The following is a 21,798-nucleotide window of genomic DNA, read 5'->3' on the forward strand; positions in this document are numbered from 1 at the left end:
CGTTTCATTTTGTATTGATCTGAGTTCCTTCCTTTGCATGATAAAAGTAGTTCTGGGTGGTAGGCTGTTTTGACTCTGAATATAGAACTCTTCGAGCTTTATTGTGCCTACTCACCAAAGATTTTTAATATGCTTCTATTTCTCTTCTCTGTATTTGGTAGAGGGTGACATTGATATTTTGCTGGACAAGTTTTATCAGGAAAACCAAAGCCACATTTCTTCCTCACTCAACACATCAGCAAATAAACCAGCAGCGGTGGATGCCAGTGGGACACCTTTGTGTACAAGTAAGTAACAAGAGGGTAGGCAGCTGGGATGATTTGGAATTTGAAGGTAGCTCTAGTTTTGTCTACTATTTGTTAAGACTTCAACTGTTTGAGCTTTTCATTATTTTCACTAACTTGAAGTCCTTGCCTTTTGGCCTCCTGAATAAGGAATAACAAAGAAGCCTGTTTATCTCAGTGGGCCAGGTTTTTCTTACCAATCTTTGGGTTGCCTTCTGGCTTCTAACAGAAACTCCTGGATTATTTACTGCCTTTACTCTCTGGGCCCTGGGGGTTCTGTTTAGAAAGAGGGAAGGATAAGACATTATATCTTTGGGTGGTCTCAGCTCTTTATCCTCTTTTTTTTTTTCCCTCACTGTGTGACTATGTCCTTAGCTTACTTAAATTCTCAAATGAGGCAGCACCCTTGAGTTTTGTTTGAGTCCACACAGAAGAAGGTGACCAGAATGGGAGGCAGCCCAGTGTAGGATAAGGAGCACTGGGTGTGGCAGAAAACCAGGTTCTGAATCTGGGCTTTTTTACTTGCTACTGATATATCCTTTGGCCAAATCACTCCAGCTTTCTGGACCTTAATTGTCTCATCAATAAAGAAAGGGGTTTGCTCTATATGACCTAATTGTTAAGGTCCTTTCCAGCTCTTTGCCTTAAGAAACCCTGTCCTAGGAAGATCTTTTGAAAGAAGTAGGTATTTAGTTTGGAGAAAGAAAAAAAGATTTGGGTGATGGTGGGAGTTCAAATATCTGAAAGACTATTATCTAGAAGAGAGAATATTTACGTAATCAAATAATTTCTTTTTATTTATATGTTTTTGTTTTAAATACATTTTAAACTTTTATTATTCTGAATGTGACAAATTCCAGAACATATGAACATTTCCAGCTACAAAGATCAGAAAAAGAAAATTTTATATGAAAATACTAATCTCCATTATGTACAGCTTATTAAAAAAAGCCTCTGACACATTCATTATATTGAGTCCAAACTTGTCCTGTTTATCTGTTTCCCCCTGAATTTCCTTCTGTTTATTCAGTTAGATGGTGCAGTGGACCTATCCCTAGGACTGGTGTCAGAAAGAACTGAGTTCAAATCTGCCCTTAGGTACTTACTAGCTGTGTGACCCTGGACAAGTCACTTAACCTTTGTTTGCTTAATTCCTCAATTTTAAGTGAGAGTAATTATTAGCATCTTCTTCCCAAGGTTGTTGTAAAGGTCAAATAAGGTGATGGTTGAAAAGTGCTTAACACAGTGCTGGGCCCACTTAAATTTCATCTTTGTTGTCCCATACACTTTAAAAAATACTGCATTGATGATTTTACTTTTTATATCACTATAATCACTCCTACCCCCACCACCTCCTAATATTCCCCTCCATCAAAAATAATCCCACATTTCTCTTTGTAGTCAGTAAGTATAGTTAAACAAAACAAACACACACACAGGCCATATCCAAACATACATCTCATTCCTCCCCTCTAGTCCATCGCCTCTCTATCAAGGCAGGAGGGGGGCACATGTGTCCTCATTGGTCCTCTGGATTAGTGGCTGATCATTACATTGATCAGAAAACATCCTTAAGACTTTCAAAGTTTCAACAAATGAAATTCTATTTGACTCCAGGCAGAAGCAGGATTAATAGGTAGATGTTAGGGGGAGGCAGATTTTGGCTCTTAAAGAATTTCCCAAACAATTAGAGCTGTCCAAAAACAGAATGAGTTATCTTATGGGGTATTAAGTTTCCTGTCACTGGAGGTGTTCAGGTAGAGACTGGGTGTCCCTCTTGCTGGGGATGCTATAAAGCCAGTTCTTTTGTTGGGTGGAGAGTTTGAATAGGGGGAACCCTTGTGTTCCTTTCTACCTTTAAGATTCTGAGACTGTAGACTGGAGAAAGCAATCCCTTGTTTCACCCCTATTCTCATGGCAGAAGATGAGCAGAATGATACCAGTCCAAGACATTTAGGCCTATGGGGCTTTAAGAAGCCCAAGACATAGACAGCCTGATCTGGAATATAACAGGTTCTAGTCTGAGACCTCACTGAGGTTGTTAAGAGGAGTACCAACAGCAAGAGTTATGGGTTCTAAAGGCCCAATGATGTACATTTCAGTGTTTGCTGGAATTAAATATATATAATTAATTATAAGTATATGTACAATAGATGTGCAAAATGCACACATATATGCATAGCTAAATGTATATGTACTGCCTACACATATATATTTCCTATATACACATACCTACATGTATATGTGTATACATGTAGGTATGTGTATTTGTATATGTAAAATGCATGTGTGTATACATAAAATGTACATGTATGTGTGTGCATATATATAATGTGTTTGTGTATGTATATAGATGTGTGTATGTGTATATATATATACATATATGAAATTTCCTGGTGAAAAGGTTGTGTCGCAATATCTGTCTTATTAGGAGGAGGCTTTGTAAAGGAGAGAGAAGGCCTGGGGAGGTGGTGCAGGAAGGGCATCATTTAAACCTCAATTCAGTAAGCAAGCAGAATAGCAGTCAGTTGGTGGTCAAGCTTAAGAGTTCACTGGTGTTAGTAAATCCAAAGGGCTCAGCAGGAGTCATGAAGCTGAGGCCAAAACAGTGGTCAAGCTTGGGGGGAAGGAGGAAGTGGAAGAGTATCAGCGTGACGTTAGTTACACTATTGGAGAAAATAGGACGACACGTTGGTTAAAAGCTCTCTCATCAGGTGCTGCCATTGGAGATGGAGTTCTTTCATGGTGTTGGCATGCTAAGCATGCCCCATTCTTTCTCAGCTGTGCTGGTACCACTATGAGCCTAAACATTATGCCATTAAAGGAATCATACTGAGTTTTCTATTGGAACCATCCCACAGAATAATAAAGGCCGAGTCAGGCTTGAAGGAATGAATATGTCAGAAGTAAAGCTCCTGTTTCACATGTTTTAATGACTGGGATGATTTTTCTCATTATTTCAACCCTGCACACCTCATTCTTTCCTAGTTTCACCTGTTCAAAGAGCCCATATAATAATTTGATATAGAGGAAAGACCCTGGGTCTGGGGCCTGGACTCAGTTTTCCATTTACTAACAATATGTTATTGGAAAAGTCATAATCTTCTTGTGTGTCAGTTTCCTTATCTGCAAAATGGGAATGATGAAATGTGTACCACCTGCCTCATAAGTTTATTGTAAGGAAAGCACTTTGTAAACAAACCATAGAGAGCTAAATAAATGTGACTTATTATCATCACTTATTAGGGATATTATAGTGGAGATTCCTATTTAGATATGGGTTGAATTAGAATAACCATCAAAGATGCCTCCATCTCTGAGGTTTTATGATTCCTGAAAACTGACTCAGTGAAATTCTTTTGGTGGAATACTTTCTAAGTGTCTTTTTCTGGATCAGGGTCTTTTTACTTTTTTTGTGTCATGGACACCTTTGTCAGTCTAGTAAGGTCTATGGACCCTTTCTCAGAATAATGTTTTTAAATGTAATAAAATGAAATAGAGCATTACAAAGAAACCAAATTCTATCAAAATTCAGTAATCAAAATATTAACAAAATAAGTTCACAGGTCCCAGGTTAAGAACTCTTGATCTAGGTGCTAGAGAAAATGTTGTTTTATTAATAATTTTTTAAAAAAAATTTTGGGAATTTCCTCTACCAATGAAGACTGACATTGACACCAATGAAGATTCCTCTACCAATGAAGATTTATCAGCTCTGAAAATCTGTACTCGTAGACAGTTTTTTTTTTTAAATAATGCTTGAAATTTATATCTTCTACTGAAATCCTACTCTGATGCTCCATCAAGGGATGGAGATATCCTTGAGTTTGCAAAGACTAAGTCATTGGAGCACAGGCTATGGTAGGTCTCACCAAGCTGGAGAGGCTTTGCAGATGGTCACTGTGAAATGTAATCTGAGTCCTTATCACCAAGTTGACCTTAGAGTGATGTGTTTTTCTGCAACATCAATTCTCAAAGACCTATTACCAACCTGCAGATAGGTTTCTGTCTGTACTGGTGATATTGATGAAATTCTAGCTGTACCATTTGTATGTTGCATATTTGTGCGTTGTTTTTATACACATTAGCACATGTAAGGAACCTTAGAGCTGGCAGGAGTTTGAGGATATCGACTTCAACTTGGGTTGAACAGAAATTTCCTTTATAACGTTCCTGACAAATGCCATTGATAGGGAAATCTCTCTCTTGAGGCGGCTTTAACTGTTAGGAAATTCTTCCTTATGTGAAACTGAAATCAGGTTTTCTATAAATTCTAATACTCTCAGTAGCCTGGTGAGGTTACAGGTTTAGAATGCAGGTTCAGGCTAAGAAGCAGTAGGACTGGGGTTTGGAGCCATGGCATCCTGATTCTAAGTCTGTAATTCTTTTCCATTACACCCCATTTCCTCTCAGTAGGGAATGGTTCTCCTTTCAACATCATGCCTTCAAAGTCCCTTTGAAATAATGTGCTGTAGTTCTGGCCCCAGGCTTGCCAGGAAGCACAGGTGTGCCTTTGAAGTATCTTTTTCATCTAGTCTCTGTGTACCATTCAAGTGCATGCTCTTAATATCTTGGCCTGAACTAATGGAAGAGCCTCCTGACTGTCCTTCCTGTTTCCAGTCTTTTCCCTCTTTAATTTGTCCCACGCCTATATGCCTGAGCTACATCTCTGCTCATGTGATAGATTTCCTTGCTCAAAAACTGTCAGTTGGCTCCCTATCGTAAAGTGAATTAAGTACAAACTCTTTAGCTTGCCATTCAAGCCCTTCTGCAGCGTGGCGTCGTGGAGGCCAGATTTATGGTTCTATTTCTCATCTATATTCTCATTTCTTCTCTTTATGTTCTAACCAAGCTGAACCATTAATGATTGACTAATCTTGCTCTGCCTCTTTTTGCCTCTGCATTCATCCCATCCGTTCTCCATTCCTTTCTCTTCTGTTCTTGATGAAAGCTTTTCCTTCTTCCATGAAATAATCCCTCCTTTCCTGATTTTATCTTACCTCTCTGCTTGGCCTCCCCAGTACATTCCTCATTTTAACTTCTTTAACTATTCTATTCACTGTCTCATTTCCTCAACTAGATTGTAAGCCCTTGAGGTTGGGTATGGTTTGTGTCCATCCTTATAGTCACTGTACCATAAATAGCAGCTGGTGTTTAAGAAATGCTTGTCAGATTGAACTGACTTGGAGTGGATTAAACAGAATTCCCTTGATTCCCAGGCTCTGGTCTTGAAAGGCATCAGATTCGTCCCTTGCAGTTAGCTGTGGCCCAGAAGCTCCTCTCCCATGTGTGTTCCATTGCTGACTCCAGCACTCAGAATCTGGATTTAGGCTCCTTTGAAAAAGTGGATTTTCTGATCTGTGTACCACCCTCGGAAGTGACTTATCAACAGACCTTATTTCATCTCTGGCATTCAGGTATATGGGACCTTCAAGGTTGGGACTTGTTGGAGATGTTGAATTTTTCTACTCCATTTTATCTTATCAGACTACATAAGAATCCAGTCTCAAGATATTTTATTATGACCTTGAGATTTTTTTTTAATATGAGAGTCTTTAGGAATGTTTGCATTGGCTATCTGACCCAGGCAAAACTACTACAATTCACTGGTTATCAGCTCTCCATTTTATTTTATCCTCTCTTAGAACTGGAAACGGTTTTTAAAAATTTTATTCAGCCATTAGGAAACACTTTGTAGCTTACAGTTTCTTTTGGCTATTGGCAGGATAAATAAACATGATCTTTGGATTTAGAGTTAGAGGAAATTTGAGATCTTGTCTAGCAGTTCTCAAACTATTTGGCTTCAGGATCCTTCTAGGCTCTTAAAAAATTTTGAGGACTGTACCCCTCCCCCCCAAGAACTTTGGTTTATGTGGGTTATATCCATAGACATTTACCATCTTAGTGTGAATGATAAAAATAGTTTTGACCTCATGGGCCCCCTGAAAGAGTTTTGGGGACCCCTAACACCATTTGAGAACCACTGATCTAGTCCAACCCCAATATTTTGCTGTTGAGAAACCTAAGGTCTAGAATGATGATTGGATTTAACCAAGGTCATACAGGTAGTACTAAGTGACAGAGCTGAGATTCAAAACAGATCTCCAGATTACAGATTTCCTTTTGGACTGCCTAATGCAGTTTTATTTTCTTCTAGGAGTTTTGCTAGAACTTGGCTTGGAAAAGGAACATGTGACTAAGCAGAGAGCAGAGCAGTATGTAGTGAAGCTGGATGCAGAGGCCCAGACCAAATTTAAGGTTTTTCTGCAGAACTCTCTTCAAAACCCTCATACACTGTTTGTCCTAATCCATGACCATGCACACTGGGATCTGGTGAGGTAAGATGGGTTAGTTTTCTAGTAGGGTTGAAATTTTCTTTCTTGGAAACCATATGTGGGACTCATACTTAAAGCAATGGGTGTAGTTGCTAAAATAGATGATCATGGTTTTAATGATTATTATTAATTCATATTTATACAGCACTTTGCAATCTGTAAGGTACTTTTCTTCCAGTAACCCTGTGAAATAATGTAGGTATGATCGATCATTCCCATTTTAAAGAGGGGACAACTGAGACTCATAGAGGTGACTTTCCAAAGATTAGAGCTTGGGTTTGAACCCAGGTGCCTTTGAATAAGTCCTACATTCTTTACTATACCATGCTTAGGTTTGCAATTCATAAGTGAGAGAAGCAGTAAGGTGTGGTCATATCAATATTGGCCTAGGAAAGTTTTGTTACTTCCTAGCTGTGTGAATTGGGCAAATAACTTAACCTCTCTGTGCATCAGTTTCTTCATCTGCAAAATGGGAGTTTTACTACATAGCTTGCTTACCTCTTAATTTTTTTTGTGAGGCTAAAATGGTGGAGTGGATGTCAGAACACAACGAAAATGATAATGCGCTAAACAAATGACAGGTATATTTTGTAGGGAAAAGTAGAATTGATGTGCCTATGACGTAGCTATAACTCATTTATGTAACACCTTAAGGTTTGCAAAGCACTTTTTTTTTGCAGCTATCTGTCATAATTTACTATGATAGCTGTAACAAAACAGGCAAGTAAAGTAAAAACATTTTTGTTTAGTAGGAATGCTAAGATCATTGCTTTAAAAAGTTGAACTGAATTGATTAAATTAAATTAAACAAAACTAGTGGTCTTGTTAGGTATTAGTTACATATTATTATACTACTATTTAGGAATTGTTATTTCTAACTAAGTGCTCAACTCCCAACAATGCCTATTTTGGGATAGTATAGAGATTTTATAGATGAGGAACAGAAGCCCCTGGGGGTTTAATTGACTTGCACATGGTCCCCCAGCTAGTAAATAACAGCTGTGGCTAGAAGACAGGAATCTTGACTTGTGGTCCACAACTCTCCACTAGAGGATGCTGTAGCATCTCAAAAGATAGTGGTTACTTTTTTTTTTTAACCCCTCTATATAAATCTGGGTTTTCATTAGTGTAAGTATTCCACCCACTCCTCAGTTGTAGGATAAAAATAGTTATTGGACCTATGATTTCTTTGGCATGGGGAACTCCCAGGTCAAGAAACTCTATCAATGCAGACTAAAGCTTTCTCTGTAATATATTGTCTTAAGCAGTTGCTGAGAAGTCAACTGACTTACTTAGGGTCATTGAGAGTATATGCCAGAGGCAAGATGTTTAACCAGCTCTTCTTGGCTTTGCGCCCGGCTCTCCATGTACCACATCATGCTACACCCATTTGTCATATTCCCTAGAAACAAACCAAAACATCTGTTGGGCAGTGCTCTGGCAATAAGCCTTTCTGTATTCAGATAGAGCACTTTCTTTGATGGGTGAGAATGGAATCTCTGGGCTCTTACTTGGAACATTCTAACTTTCCAAGACCTGCCAAAGTGCACACTCTACCTCGTGTAGCTTTTGGAATCTAGTGTTGCTTTTGTGCTGCCTCCAGAGGTCAGAGGAGTGCTTTGATGCGGCATCTGTTTTTCTAGTAAGAGGTCAAGTTGAAGATTTCCTGTTGGATTTCCTTCTGTCTGTGTTATGTTTGATTTGATGCATGTCTCAAGTGCTTGGGGCCTGAACACGGAACAGTGAGCTTGTGGCTGTGATTTTGAATTGTGACCTTGAGCAGTTCATTTAAGATGTATGGTTCTTGGTTCTTAGTTTGTTTATTTGTGAAATTGACCCTCTTCAAAGGGCATAATATAAAATCTGTGACATTGAACTTGATGATACATTCTTTAATCATTTTGCTTTATGAAAATTTTTTTTCCAAACCCATGGTATGTGAAGGATACTCTCAATCTCTCACTAAAAATTTTTTAAAAAATCACCTACTGTAGATATTAGTTTTGAAAAAAAAAAGGCCTACTCATCATGATCACAAAATGCCATTCTGATGGGGGAATAAATAGTTTATGACCTCATGGAATTCTCAGTCTGAAAGGAAACTTTCTTTGATGGATGACAGTCTAGTCTCCAGGCTCATACCAGGGGAAAAAAAAACTGTTGCCTTTGAACTTCTAATCTAATGGGAGAGACAGAGTCCTTGCCTTTAGGGAGTTTCTAGTTTAATAGTGTCATAGAAAGAGCGTTGAACTTGGAATCAATAGAGACCTGGGTTCTAGTCCTTCTTCTTACATTAGATATGTGACCATGGAGTAGTTGTCGCCTACATGCTAGGTATTCGGGATTTTGGTTTCCTCATCTGTAAATTGGGAATATTGTCTGGAGTACCTCTTTTGTAGAATATGAGAATCAAATGAGATAATTAATCTAAAGTGTTTTATAAAACCTTAAAACAGCATATAAATATCATCTTTTAACTACAGAGAGACAGTCCTTACAAAGTTCACAGTTTAGTTGAGAAGAACGTTAACACAAACAGACAAGATTAGGTGTTTTTTGCATTCTATATAATCCATAGATAGCAGCTAAGTGGTGCAGTGCCAGGACTGGAGTCAGGAAGACCTGAGTTCAAATCCAGTCCCAGATACTTGCTAGCTGTGTGACCCTGGGTAAGTCACTTAATTCTGTATGCCTTAGTTTCCTCATGTGTAAAATGAGCTGGAGAAGGAACTGGCAAATCACTCCAGTAACTGTCAAGAATACCCTAGATGGAGTCACGAAGAGACATGACTGAAGCAACTGAATGACAACAACTACCACCTCCACAAATCCATGGATAAATGTATTTATTAGTGGTTCAGTGGCTATCAGTTTGAAATGTCTCTGTTTTTTTCCCCCTCCTGTCTAAGGCAAGCCTCTCCATACTCGTTCACAGAATTTCTTTCTGGTTTGCCTTTAAATGGTAAGTTATAGAGTTATCAGGTTTTTAATTTCATACCTGTAGGACACCTATACCTTTACAAATTTGTAGAGTTACATACAAAGTTTTTAAAACAGTTCCTGCCTTCTAAAAGGTCACAATCTATCCTCTAAACATAATCAACTCAGTTTTTCATACTGATGGAGTAGTAGTAGAGTGGTAGAGTCCAAAAATTTATTTTATATCAGACATAAAAATGTTGTATAATTAATTATGGTTTTGGAACATATTTACCTTCCTAATTAAATTTTGCTTGGATGGACTTATTCAGATTACTCTGTATTCCCTTTACACACATTCATACAGATCAGAAACATATTATGGGATCAGGGAGAATTTAGCATGAGATTATACTTTCATTATAGGTAATATTTTAATGTTGATCTTACCTTTTAGGGAAATGTGAGATTAGCTGAACAGTAGACTGAGTCAATGGCACATAATAGGTGCTCAATAAATGTTTATTTTATTGTGAGTATTTGTTGGAAATACTTACAAATAGTTGTAAATTTGTAAAATATTTATTTTATTTATCATGACTGAGTGAGTCAAGATTTTTTCCTAGGCCCTTAGCCTCTCAGATGTTTAAGGATCATCTCTAGTTCTGTCAGCATTCCATCACTTCTCATTCCTGGAACCAGAGGGTCATAAAGTCCAATTCATAAACCTTGGAACTGTCAGGGCCCTTTTAGAGATACCCTCTTTCCCATCCCAGCCTCTTTTGTCGGGACAAATGAATGGAGCTTCCTTTTGGTTCACTGTGACTGAGGAACCATTCCACATTGACCCTTTTTGGTAAACCATCTCAGCATTTTATTCCTTGATGGGCAGAAGTCCATTCACATGTGTAACCCAAGTCCCTTCTTTTTTAGGCCCCTTTGTCATGTTATATTCTCAGAGAATATGGAGAACAACTACTCAGTATCTTATTCAATCAAACTTGTCAAAGGCTTTCTAATCAGTAGAGTGAGCCCATAGTAGAATGGGCTGCCTTGGGAGGTATAAATGGATTTCTTCTCAGTGGAAATCTTAAAGGAGAGCATGGACATCCCCTTTTAGGATATTGTAGAAATTATGCTAGTGCAGGTGTCTTTAACATTTTTTTTAAAATCAAGAAGCTCTTTGACAGTCTAGTAAGGCCTATGGACCCCTTTGCAGAATAATGTTTATTGCCTACATTCATAATGGAAGGAAAGGCTAAATTTCAGTTAGAGGTTAATGAAAATAAAAATGTCATTTTTCTCTCATCCAAATTCACAGACTCCCTGAAATCCATCCATGGACCCTAGGTCGTTAGCCCTCAGGCTAGATGATCTCTGAGGTTCCTTCCAACTCTGATTCTGTGGCTTCATTTGAAAGGGACTAAGAGGTAGTAAAGTATAATCAATAGTGTTAGACTTGTTGACGTTGAGATGGGTTCAAATCCTGAGTTTGACTTTTATTAGCTGTATGACTATGAGCAAGTCACTTAATCTGACTGAGCTTCCAATTCCCAATATGTACAGTGGGCATGATAATACTTGTGTTATCTGTTTGCTATGGGGCTCAAAATGAGCTTTTATATATAAATATGTGTATATATATACATATACACATAAACACATATACATATAAACATCATACATACATACATATACAAATGTATATGTATATATGTGACTTACACATATCACAGATGTGTGCTTTACAGTTTTTAAAATGCTGTTTTAAGATGACCTGTTGTGTGTGTGTGTGTGTATGTGTGTGTGTGTGTGTGTGTGTGCGCGTGTGTGTGTGCCTTAAAGGTAATCTGGTTCATTTCTTACCTCAAATAGGAATTTTGTTTTTAGCTTCTCTAATTAGTGGTCATCTAACCTTTGTTTGAATGCCTTTACTCACAGGGTACACAAACAACCAATATTTTTTAAGTGCCTGAGGAAGCTGGGGGAGGTAGCAGAGTAATGAACTTGGAAGCAGGAAGACTTGAGTTCTAATCTTGCTTTAGGTACTTATTACCTGTGTGACCTGGGCAAGTCAGCACCCTTCTCCAGGCCAAGGCTGCAAGGGGCAATCCCAGTAGTCAGCACTTAGCACAGAATACGTCTCAACAAATACCTGTTAACTGATTGTCTGATACTGTACTTTTACTAAGGAATAATTTAAAAGAAAGGGAGGAGAAGGAAGAGGAAGGGGGAAAAGCGGGAAAGAAAAAGGGAGAGAGACAAATATACAGAGAGAAATGCAGAGACAGAGAGAAGAGAAACAATGAACTTAAAATATGTTGCTATTTCTCAAAAACTAATCCTTGAGAAAATTGAGACAATTTTTGTTATTCATTTTTCATCTACCTAGCTCCCTTTACTTCGGGGTAGAAGTAGATCATTTACTAATCTATACTGGGCCCTTCTTTACTCTCTGTACTTTGCCTCCATGTGTCAGCTGCCTTCTCTCTCCTTCCCAACCCACCCCAGCCCATGTCTCCTATAGATCAATATGGCTACCCCCACTTTACAGTGACTGACTAGTCATTTACAGAGATAACTCAACTCAGTCAAAATGACCTTAGATGCAGATGTAGCTAGCTTTTGACTTATTTGATGAAAGGAGCACAATTTTGGGGCAGAGAGAGCCTCTTAGATGATTGGCTAGGGATCAGTGTTTTAATTTTGCCTCAGTTTAGGGCAAGTACTTTTACTTTGTCATTGAGTTTGCTACTCATAGCTTTTTTGGGACTTTTTAGAGAAGACATTGAGAAAGTAAGTGAGTGGGATTTGAGACTAATGGGGAAAATCTCACTGTATTTTTTGAGGGACCAAGTACCTTGACATTTTTGTTGGGTAATATTAAAAATATCCCTGTTGTTTCTTCCTTTCTACTTTTTCCTCTTCTTTCCCAATACCAGCAGTGCTGTTCATAACCTGTATCCTCAAACTGAGCCATCAGTAGGACTTGTTGATCGACTTCTCAACTGCAGAGAGGTGAAAGAGGCGCCCAACATTGTGACCCTCCATGTGACCTCCTTCCCATATGCTTTACAGACTCAGCATACCCTGATCAGTCCTTACAATGAGATCCATTGGCCTGCTTCCTACAGTAATGTAAGAAACACATTTCTGGGGTAATTTTATGATTCTTAGAGTATTTATACTGGAGCCTGGAGAAATTATATAGTAGAGCATCAAATAACCAAAACACTTCAGGAATGCCATGGTGATGGTAGTAGTGATTAATTGGATTTCCTAAATCTCATGGAATATTCATTTATTAATTCATTCATTTAACCAGTGTTTATTGGGTAGAGTTATAGCATAGTATCCAGAACACTGACTTTGGATTCAGAAGACCTGGGTTCACATCTCCATTCTCTTACTTACTGATTCTGAGATGTTAAGGAAATAACTTGGGGCTTAATTTTCCTTATATATAAAAGGAAGGGATTGGCCTCAGTACCTAGAGTCCTTTCCAATTCTAAAAATTTTTGATATTGCTCTGTGCAAAGCAGTATATTAGGTGCAAAGGGGCATACATGGTCTCTGGCCTCAGGGAACTTATAGTCCAATAGAACTTACCTCCTACCTTGTCTTTTTCCACTTTTTGAAAACTTTCCTAAAATATTTCTTTTTTTTATCATGGTAGGTTGAATCTAGTAGAGTTGATTAATTGAACATCTGATAATCTAATGTCTTGCCATGGACTTAGGTCATCTTGATATAAACTTTAGTTCTTAGTGTACAGGTATGAATATAGAAGGTGTAGGAGGTCACAAAAACAAGAATATGATAACTCACATTTCTATGTCATTTTATAGTTTGCAAAGTGCTTTGCATCCATTGCCTTATTTGAGAATCACAATAGATCTGTTATTACCCTGTAATTTTACAGATGAAGCATTAAGTATCAGAAAAGTTAAATTACGTGCTCAGCATTTACACGGCTAGTTAGTACATGTTGAATGGGGATTCAAACTCAAGCTTCTTGAATCCAAGGCCAGGGTTGGTTGTATCACTGTATCATGAATGACGTGGTTGTTCATCTTAGAAAACATTTTGAAGCCTTGATGTCAGCCTGTTTACTCATTATCATCTGCATTCTTTTTCATTAAAACAGAATACAGAAATATTTCTGATAACTTAAGAGCTCTGATTAAGTTTGGAAATTAGGTTTTTACTGTACATTGCATGTATTTTGGTAAAGTTGTAAATATGGGTTATTTTTAGGACTGATGTTAAAATAAATAAATTGTTTAGGACATGTTAGCAGTTCTATAGAGAAATTTCTTCATCATAAACTTAGATTTCTCTTTAAAATTAATTTTCTTTTCTCATTTAGTAAGTTTTTATTTTCTCTTCCCCCTCCTTTCTAACCCATTGGGGAAAAAAAGAAAAAAATCTTTTGTAACGAACCTGTAACAAATTCCTACATTGACCATGTGTAAAAATATATGTATCTTGAGTCCATTACATTTCTGCATCATTAGACCACTAGAATTGTAACGAACTTAGATTTCAATAGCAGCTTAAAGCAATGTAGTTGATTGACATATTTCTAAAACCAGCTTAAATCTGTCTTAATTAAAATGAATGGTTGTGGAAAGGCCTTTCTTAAAATAAATTGCATGATAAAAATAAATATATAGTTTTCATGCAGGAGTCTGGTGATCCTGATGGGTACAAAAGAATAAGAATAACCTTAATTTTGTTGCCACTCAGTGTGGGTAGTCTCAGGAAAATGGTGTGAGAACATTGCCCTATAACTTCAGGTATAGAAGTGCTATTTGCTAATTGACTTATCATCATAAAATCTTGATCTTTTCTCCCTTACCCAATTGTGGAATTAGTGATTCTCATGTGGTTGACTTATCTTTTTCTCTCTCCTGCCACAGCACTGCTATAAAATCCTCTTACTTTCTCCTTATTATTCCTCTTAAACTCTGCATTTTCTGTCCTTCATGCCACCCTGACTCTCCGTACGATAGCCATGCTAATCATGATATGATTGTATTATACCAAAGTGGCCCTATACTCCGTTCGAAATTCTCCTTGCTTTTATTGCAGAAAGGAGGCAGTGAAAATGTGTATTGGGAACTCTGTAGCTGGTATTTATTGGGCAAACATCCAAACTCATTAATAATTTCTTGTCAAAAGGTAGTCCAGTCAAGATCCATTGTTTCCTTGAGTGATGTGTCTCAGTTACTAATGATTTGGTTTGTTTCAGGGAATGGACTTATATCAGGAAAACAAAAAATACTTTGGATTCTCAGAATTTGTTGAATCTACTCTTTCTGGACACAGCCTCCCTTTGCTCCGATATGATAGCTCTTTTGAAGCAATGGTCATGGCATTAGGAAAAAGGTACTTTAAAAAAAATCTTGGATGGTGATTGAAAATTATATAAATGATATTAGGAGCTATTTCCAACAATTACAGCTATATAATAAATAGACTGGGCTGTCTCCATCACTGGAAGTATGCAAGCTGATATTAGGCAAACACTTTTAAAATATTATAAAGAATATTCATTCTTTGGGATGGGATTTTGATTAAAAGACTTTTAAGGTATGAAGCAGCATGCTATAATGGAAGGAACACTGGATTTTGACTTTAGAAGACTTGATTTGGAATCTAGTCTTTCTTACATAGTACCTGTTTGACTGTGGTAGTCACTTAATCTCTGGACCTCATTTTTGATAACAATGACTCATATTTTTGATACCAATGACTCAGACATGCACAAGCACTATATGTGCAGTGTGGGCTAGGTGTTGGAGATAAACAAACAAAACATGTAACAGTTATGGAGTGAAAGGACTTTACATTCTACTCAGGGGATATAATAGGTAAACAAGTCTTATTTTGGTTCAAAGCTATGATTTTATTGGCATCCTAGAATAGAAATTCCCTTCATTGATGTAACTTAGCAACTCGTAAGGAACTAATAGTCTTAGAGAGTAGCTTGGGTACTGGGATGTTGAGTGATTTACCCATGTTCACACAGTTAGTATGTGTCAGAGGCATGACTTGTATTCAGAACTTTCTGACTTCACAGCTGGCCCTCTATTCACTAAGTAAAATTGCTTCTCAAGTACACAAGTAATTAAATACAAAGCAAAAGTAATAAACCACAATTTCAAAGGCATAAGAGTTCTAACAACTGGGAGACGGAAGGGATCAAGAAAGTGGCATGTGTGAGTTGGCACCTAAGTTGTGCTTTGAAGGAAGCTAAGAATTTGAGAATGTGGAGATGGATAGGAAGTAGTACATTCCAGATGTCAAGGTCTACTGATGCAAAGGCATGGAGCTGAGGTATTCGATGACATGTGTAGGGAAAAATTAGCTGGCGAGTTTGACTGGAATGGAGAGCATTTGAAGAGGAATAATATGAAATAATTTTAGAAAGGTAAGTGGGAGCTTTACTCTGGAGGGCTTTAAATACCAGGCTCCTAAAGGCAATAAAGGGATAGAAGATTTTTTGAGTCAGGAGATAATTTGATTAAATTTATGTTACAGATTGGATTTAAACAAGATGTTCTTAAAAGTCCTTTCAGTTTCTAAATCTTATGCTCCTATGTCCCTTCCAACTCTAAAAGTCTGTGATAAAATATAAAAAGGAAAAGCTAAAATTTGGGTAGGTTATTAATTAATTTCTTGGAACATTCCATTCAGTTGTTTTATTGTATGGATATTAAAGGCTTTTTCTGCTTATGTGTTATGATATGTTTGACATTAAAGGCTCAAAACTTTGTCACTTGAACATTCAATCTTTATATGACACTCAGAATTTTTTTATTATTTAAAAATTATGTATTTGACACACATTAATAAACTAAGATATTTTCTTATACAAAGAATAAAAGAGGATTGCATCCATGAATCTATTATGCATAGACTTTTAAGCATATATATACCTATGTATAAATATTTATATGTATGACATAACATCAAATTTGTGATATTTCTCTGCTTGTCTTTATCTTCTTTTAATTTTTCTTCTGCTCCCTTCTTTGTACTTTTGCTTTTAATATTTTATTGGCACTTTTTTTCTTTCTGACTTTTTTGGTGTCACTATCATTAACCTCCACTTCCCCACCTTTTCCTTATTCTAATAACTCCTCTCCCCTCAAAAAAACCTCATCTTTGTAACAATTAAGTATAGTCAAGCAATGTAAATTACACATTGGTCATGTCTGAAAACTCAGGTCCCATTCTTCATGGACTTCATCCATCACCTCTTGGCCAAGAGGCAGAAAGTATGATTCACCTTGAGTTTTTTGGAGTGGTATTGGCATTGCATTTTTCATAGTTCTTAAGTCTTTCATAGTTGTTTTCCTTTATAATGAATAAACATTTATTTAAGATCTACTATTTGTAAAGACTTGTGCTTAGGACTTTGTGAGACGAGAAGATGAATAATGCCTAGTCAGTGACTGGATTGCTTATTCGTGTGTATTTGATCTTTTGAGCAAAGATACCTGCCATGTCCTTGTTATTGTTAAATTACAGGCATGGGTCTTCAAGTGCTGGTGATGAAAGGCTAATTAATAGAGTTGAAGGGGGGAAAAAAGCTTGTTTAGGAAAATGAGAACAAAGTTCATGTCATCAGATCTGGTGCAGAAGTAAACCAGAGTTCGCAGTAAAAGCCAAGAACCAAGTGCAGGCACAAGGGTAGATTCAGGAATTGTAGCAATAGTATAAAACCAAGAGTCATCAGAGAATTGGGGAGAACACTGAAAGGGAGAAGTGGGTCTTGATGAAACATAACTTCTTCTCAAGATGTCATTCTTTCATTCTTTTGGTATCTGAACCATGGAGCATCTTCTTTGCTCCAAGGGGCTGCTTTTTCTGTAGTCCAAGATGGTCATAAATAAATAAACAGTAATATCTGTCATTGACATAATGCTTTATAGTTTATAAAGCACTTGATCGCTTCTGATCCTCACAACAAGTTTGTGAGATAGTCAGGGCTATCATAAACATACTGATGGCCATCTGTGAGTTTATGGTTGTATTGGCAGACTGCTTTCATTCTGCTTTGCTTCTCTCTTTAATAAACATGGAGGTAGGAAAGGGAGGTTTTCTTCCCCTTTTCTCCCCATGACTTTAATTTGTATATTTCACAGTCAGAAGGGAAGAACCTTTTACAAAGAATTGGTCAACAAAGGTTTATTAAGCAGCAATTGTTCATAGAGCTCTGTGCCCACTGCTGGAGGAGAATACAAAGTTAAGACATAGTCCTTGTCCTCATGGAGTTTATAGTCTAGTTGGTGTGCCTTAGAATAAGATGAGATCACCTGGCCCAACCCTTCCATCTTTTCATTTTATATAAGAAGAAACATACCTAGAAAGGTGAATGAAGTGTCTCGACTGAGGTCACAGCAACTTGACCAAATTATTCAATAAACTTTTTAGTTAACAATGCATCTATTCAGCACAAAGTCTGATGCTGTATATTGGAGAGACCAAAATATTCGACAGGTGCATAAATATTTGTGATATGGGGGGGGTAGAGTGATGGAGAGGTTCAGGCAATGTAGCAGAGCTGCGAGCAGGACCTGATTTTCCCAGTCACATGTTTTTGTCATGATACCTCACTGTCTTCTCAGGAGACTTTGGCCTGGGAAGCGCCCTTTGAAATAGCGATAGCATTTTCAAACAGAGAAAGAAGTAAAAGTAGGATGCAGTATGGTCTCCAGTTGACTGTTGTTACTCACAGCCTTGTTAGATTGCTAGGTTTGCTGGTGTTCCAGAAATAGATACCAAAGCACAACTTAGGTCCAGGACTATTGGACTATGAACCATAGATATGATTCTACAAGAGAAAACTGAGCTGAAATTTGCAACAGCATTTTAACTTTAGGACTGTCTGTCATTAGATCCAATGCAGATTCCTGGAATCAGAAGGGATCTCTTACACTGTATCATCCAACCCTCACCTAGAGGACAATCCCCTTGTAAAGAACATGATGGGGATAGATGCCATGAAGTGGGAAAACTGCTGTTAGATAGTGGTCAGGCGATATTATTATTATTATTGTTGTTGTTGCTTGCACAAAGTACACAGTATAATTCACTGGTGCTTTTGTGCAGAGTAGTGTACAGGTATATCTTGCTTTAGAGAAGCCCCGTGTGGGTATATCTTGTGTATCTTTTCCCTCTATGCCCAAGGTCAGGCTACTGTGACCCTAACATAGACATGCCGAATGGCTAGGCAAGGGCTCAGAAGGATGCAGTCATCACTGGCCACCCCTTTGGTGATCTATGTGTTAATCTTCTAGCAACTTACAGGATGGTCCATGGCATAAGACTCACTAGCACAAGGCAGAACAAAGACACCTGGGAAAAGAAACCCGAGGAAATCACCTTACCGAACCTTCAAGGCTTTGCCTTAGTAAAGGCTGCCTACTCTCTCCTAAAACACACATCTCAACCACCACAGTGTAATGAGTCAGCGTAATACTAACCCAGAGACTCTGGCTCGTGCTTTTAGCTATGGCCTGTAGACAGCCTTGGAGTGGGAATGAAGCACACACCCTTGTTATAACTTTGGGCAGCCATTTTTGCCTTCTTACCCCGTAGAGAGGATTCACTCACTTTTTCAGAACTGCATTAAATGAGTTGTAGATTGTTTAATAAAATGGCTGAGGAGGGGGTGGCGTGCTGTGACCTCAGCCTCTCTGCTCCTTAGGTCACTGTATTGTCTTCCTGTCTTTAGGTTTCCTAGATTGCATAGTGCAGTGATAAGGACGTTTGTCCTTGTGCAGCATTATTCTGCGGCTATGATGGCTGTCAGTGGCCTGTCACAGATGAAGAACTACACATCTGTGGAGACCCTGGAGATCACCCAGAATCTCATCAACTCATCTAAGCAGTGTGCCTGCGGGCATGGGCTCATGGTTGTGCTCCGTATTCCTTGCATCCCCCTGGCTGCTGTGGCTTATGAGCGGCTCTATCATGTGAGGGAAAGACTAGCCCTAGAAGATCACTTTGAGATCATCTTGGGGAACCCCAATTCTGCTATCACCATTGGAAAACACTTTGTGGAACAACTAAAGGTAAGTCAATGTTAGGCTCCTTTCCCACTTTCCTTCCATGAGAAGACTTATATGGATGAAATTCTGTTAGTGTGGGTCCCTAGCACAAGTCTAGTGCCCTTCCTTTTATCTCATGTGTTCATGGCTTTCTGTGAATTTGATGAGAATTCTCTTTCTGTCTTGAACCATCTTTGGGACAGTAAGTGTGAGGTTGAGGAAACAGTATAAGATTTGTTCAGAAGACCTGGGATCATGCTGTAGCCCTGCTGTTTACTATTTGTGTGTCCTTGGACAACTAATTCACTTCTCTCTGGCCCTTAGTTTTCTTCTCTGTACAATGAAAGGCTTGGACTATATTCTATTTAAGGTCCTTAATTATACTAAATCTTATGAACCATTCTTATTTTCCTGTAATCCAGAGCTTCCTTAAGGGGAGGGCAGCTGTTCACAGAAGGATTATGCCTTCCATTTAAGAGAGGGAAGAGAGCTCAGGGTCCATCTAGTACAATCAGGCCCTGACCAAGAATGTGTTACTGTAGTATGTATTTTGTACTGACTTCTCTACATACATGTTGTTTCCTCTATTAAAATGTAAGCTATTTGAGGGCGGAAACTGTTTTTGTTTGTGTTTCTGTGTCCCCAATAGCAAGCATAGTATACTTTACTGTTGTTCAGTTGCGTCTACTTTTCATGACTGTAGACTGTACTATCCATGGAATTTTCTTGGAATATTCATACTGGAGAGATTTGCTGTTTCCTTCTCCAGTGGATTAAGGCAAACAGAGATTGAGTGACTCACCCAGGGTCACACAGCTAGTAATTGTCTGAGGCCTGATTTGAACTCAGATCTTCCTGATTCCAGGCCTAGCACTCTATCCACTGAGCCATCTAGCTGCTCACAGTGTACATAGCAGGTGCTTAATAAATGCTTATTTATTAAATAAACGAATGGATTGTCCCTCACCTCCAGATACTCATAGTCAAACCCTCTCATTCTGCAGATGAAACTGGGAAATGGGGAGGAGTTCATGAATATACTTTCATTGATGAATACTTGGGGCAGAACTTGGGGTGGAGGTTGGGGGACAAGAACTCAGATGTGTCTCCAGAATAGGGAAGGGGTACCCCTCTGACTTTCAACACAAAACCTAGGAAAGGGGGTAGTGTTTATGATGTTGGCATTGAATGTTCTCTATATACTGCTAAGCCATGTATGAGAATGCATGTTGCTCCAGAAAGCTAAGGTTATCCATGACTACAATTGTTTAGATGTACTCTGAAGTGGTATCTAAACAAAGCCCTGTGAAAAATGTGCCAAAAATAAATTTGGAGTTGGTGATCAAAGGAATTGGTGAAATTTTGAGGCAAAGGTTAAACTTGCTAATTTATTACTAATTTCTAATTACTAATTACTAATTTCAGTAATTCAAGTATCCTTGATTTTCTATATGGGGGATTCTCTCTGAACTAGTGAAAGTCATAATCTACAAGTGTTTATTGATTGATTGGTTATCTGTGTGGATGTACCTCCCTCAATATGTCTGTTCCTACCAGTGCCAGTCCTTAGTACCTTCCATGCCTTATTATTTTTGTTCATAATATTATGTTAATAATAATAATAGCTTTAGCATTTATATAATGCTTTAAGGTCTGGAAAGCACTTTATAGATGTGATCTCATTTGTTCCTTACTACAGCCCTGAGGTAGGTGGTATTGTTATCCCTGTTTACAGATGAGGCTGGCAGCATTTAAGTGAATTGCCCTGGGTCACAAGCTAGATTTTGGTAGATGATTTCATGTGCTTCTGTGGTCGAAAAGAAATCATCACTTTGTCATCAACCTATTGGCGATGAATTTCTTTGTGTTTTGCTGGCCTTGATCAGTGACTGGATCCATGCTAGAAACCTTATTGATAGGACCTGCCAGAGTGTGCTGTAATGAGGCGTTAGAGAAGGACTTGAGTAGAAGTTGATTCATCTATCTTTTTGTTTGTTTGTTTGTTTGTTTGTTTGTTTTGTTTGTTTGTTTGTTTGTTTGTTTGTTTGTTTGTTTGTTTCTTTCTTTCTTTTCTTTCTTTCTTTCTTCCTTCCTTGCTTTCCTTCCTTCTTGTATCTGTGTATATATGTAAATACACAACACACGCGCGCACACACACACACACACACACACACACACACACACACACACACACAC

The 21,798-nt window shown here is 38.0% G+C and overlaps 1 protein-coding gene across 1 annotated transcript in view; it reads left to right on the forward strand.

The window, feature by feature from the left end:
* Nucleotides 1-21,798, forward strand: part of GREB1 (growth regulating estrogen receptor binding 1) — a 131,635-nt gene that overhangs the window by 54,954 nt on the left and 54,883 nt on the right. Inside the window, exons 12-17 of the mRNA XM_027865439.1 lie at nucleotides 162-287; nucleotides 5,504-5,701; nucleotides 6,442-6,622; nucleotides 12,481-12,676; nucleotides 14,793-14,929; nucleotides 19,287-19,626. Of these exons, the coding sequence (XP_027721240.1) occupies nucleotides 162-287; nucleotides 5,504-5,701; nucleotides 6,442-6,622; nucleotides 12,481-12,676; nucleotides 14,793-14,929; nucleotides 19,287-19,626 (1,178 nt within the window). The remainder of the gene's footprint in view (nucleotides 1-161; nucleotides 288-5,503; nucleotides 5,702-6,441; nucleotides 6,623-12,480; nucleotides 12,677-14,792; nucleotides 14,930-19,286; nucleotides 19,627-21,798) is intronic.

The sequence above is a fragment of the Vombatus ursinus genome, unplaced genomic scaffold, assembly GCF_900497805.2.
Source record: "Vombatus ursinus unplaced genomic scaffold, bare-nosed wombat genome assembly UNPS02014778.1, whole genome shotgun sequence".
Lineage (NCBI taxonomy): Eukaryota > Metazoa > Chordata > Mammalia > Diprotodontia > Vombatidae > Vombatus > Vombatus ursinus.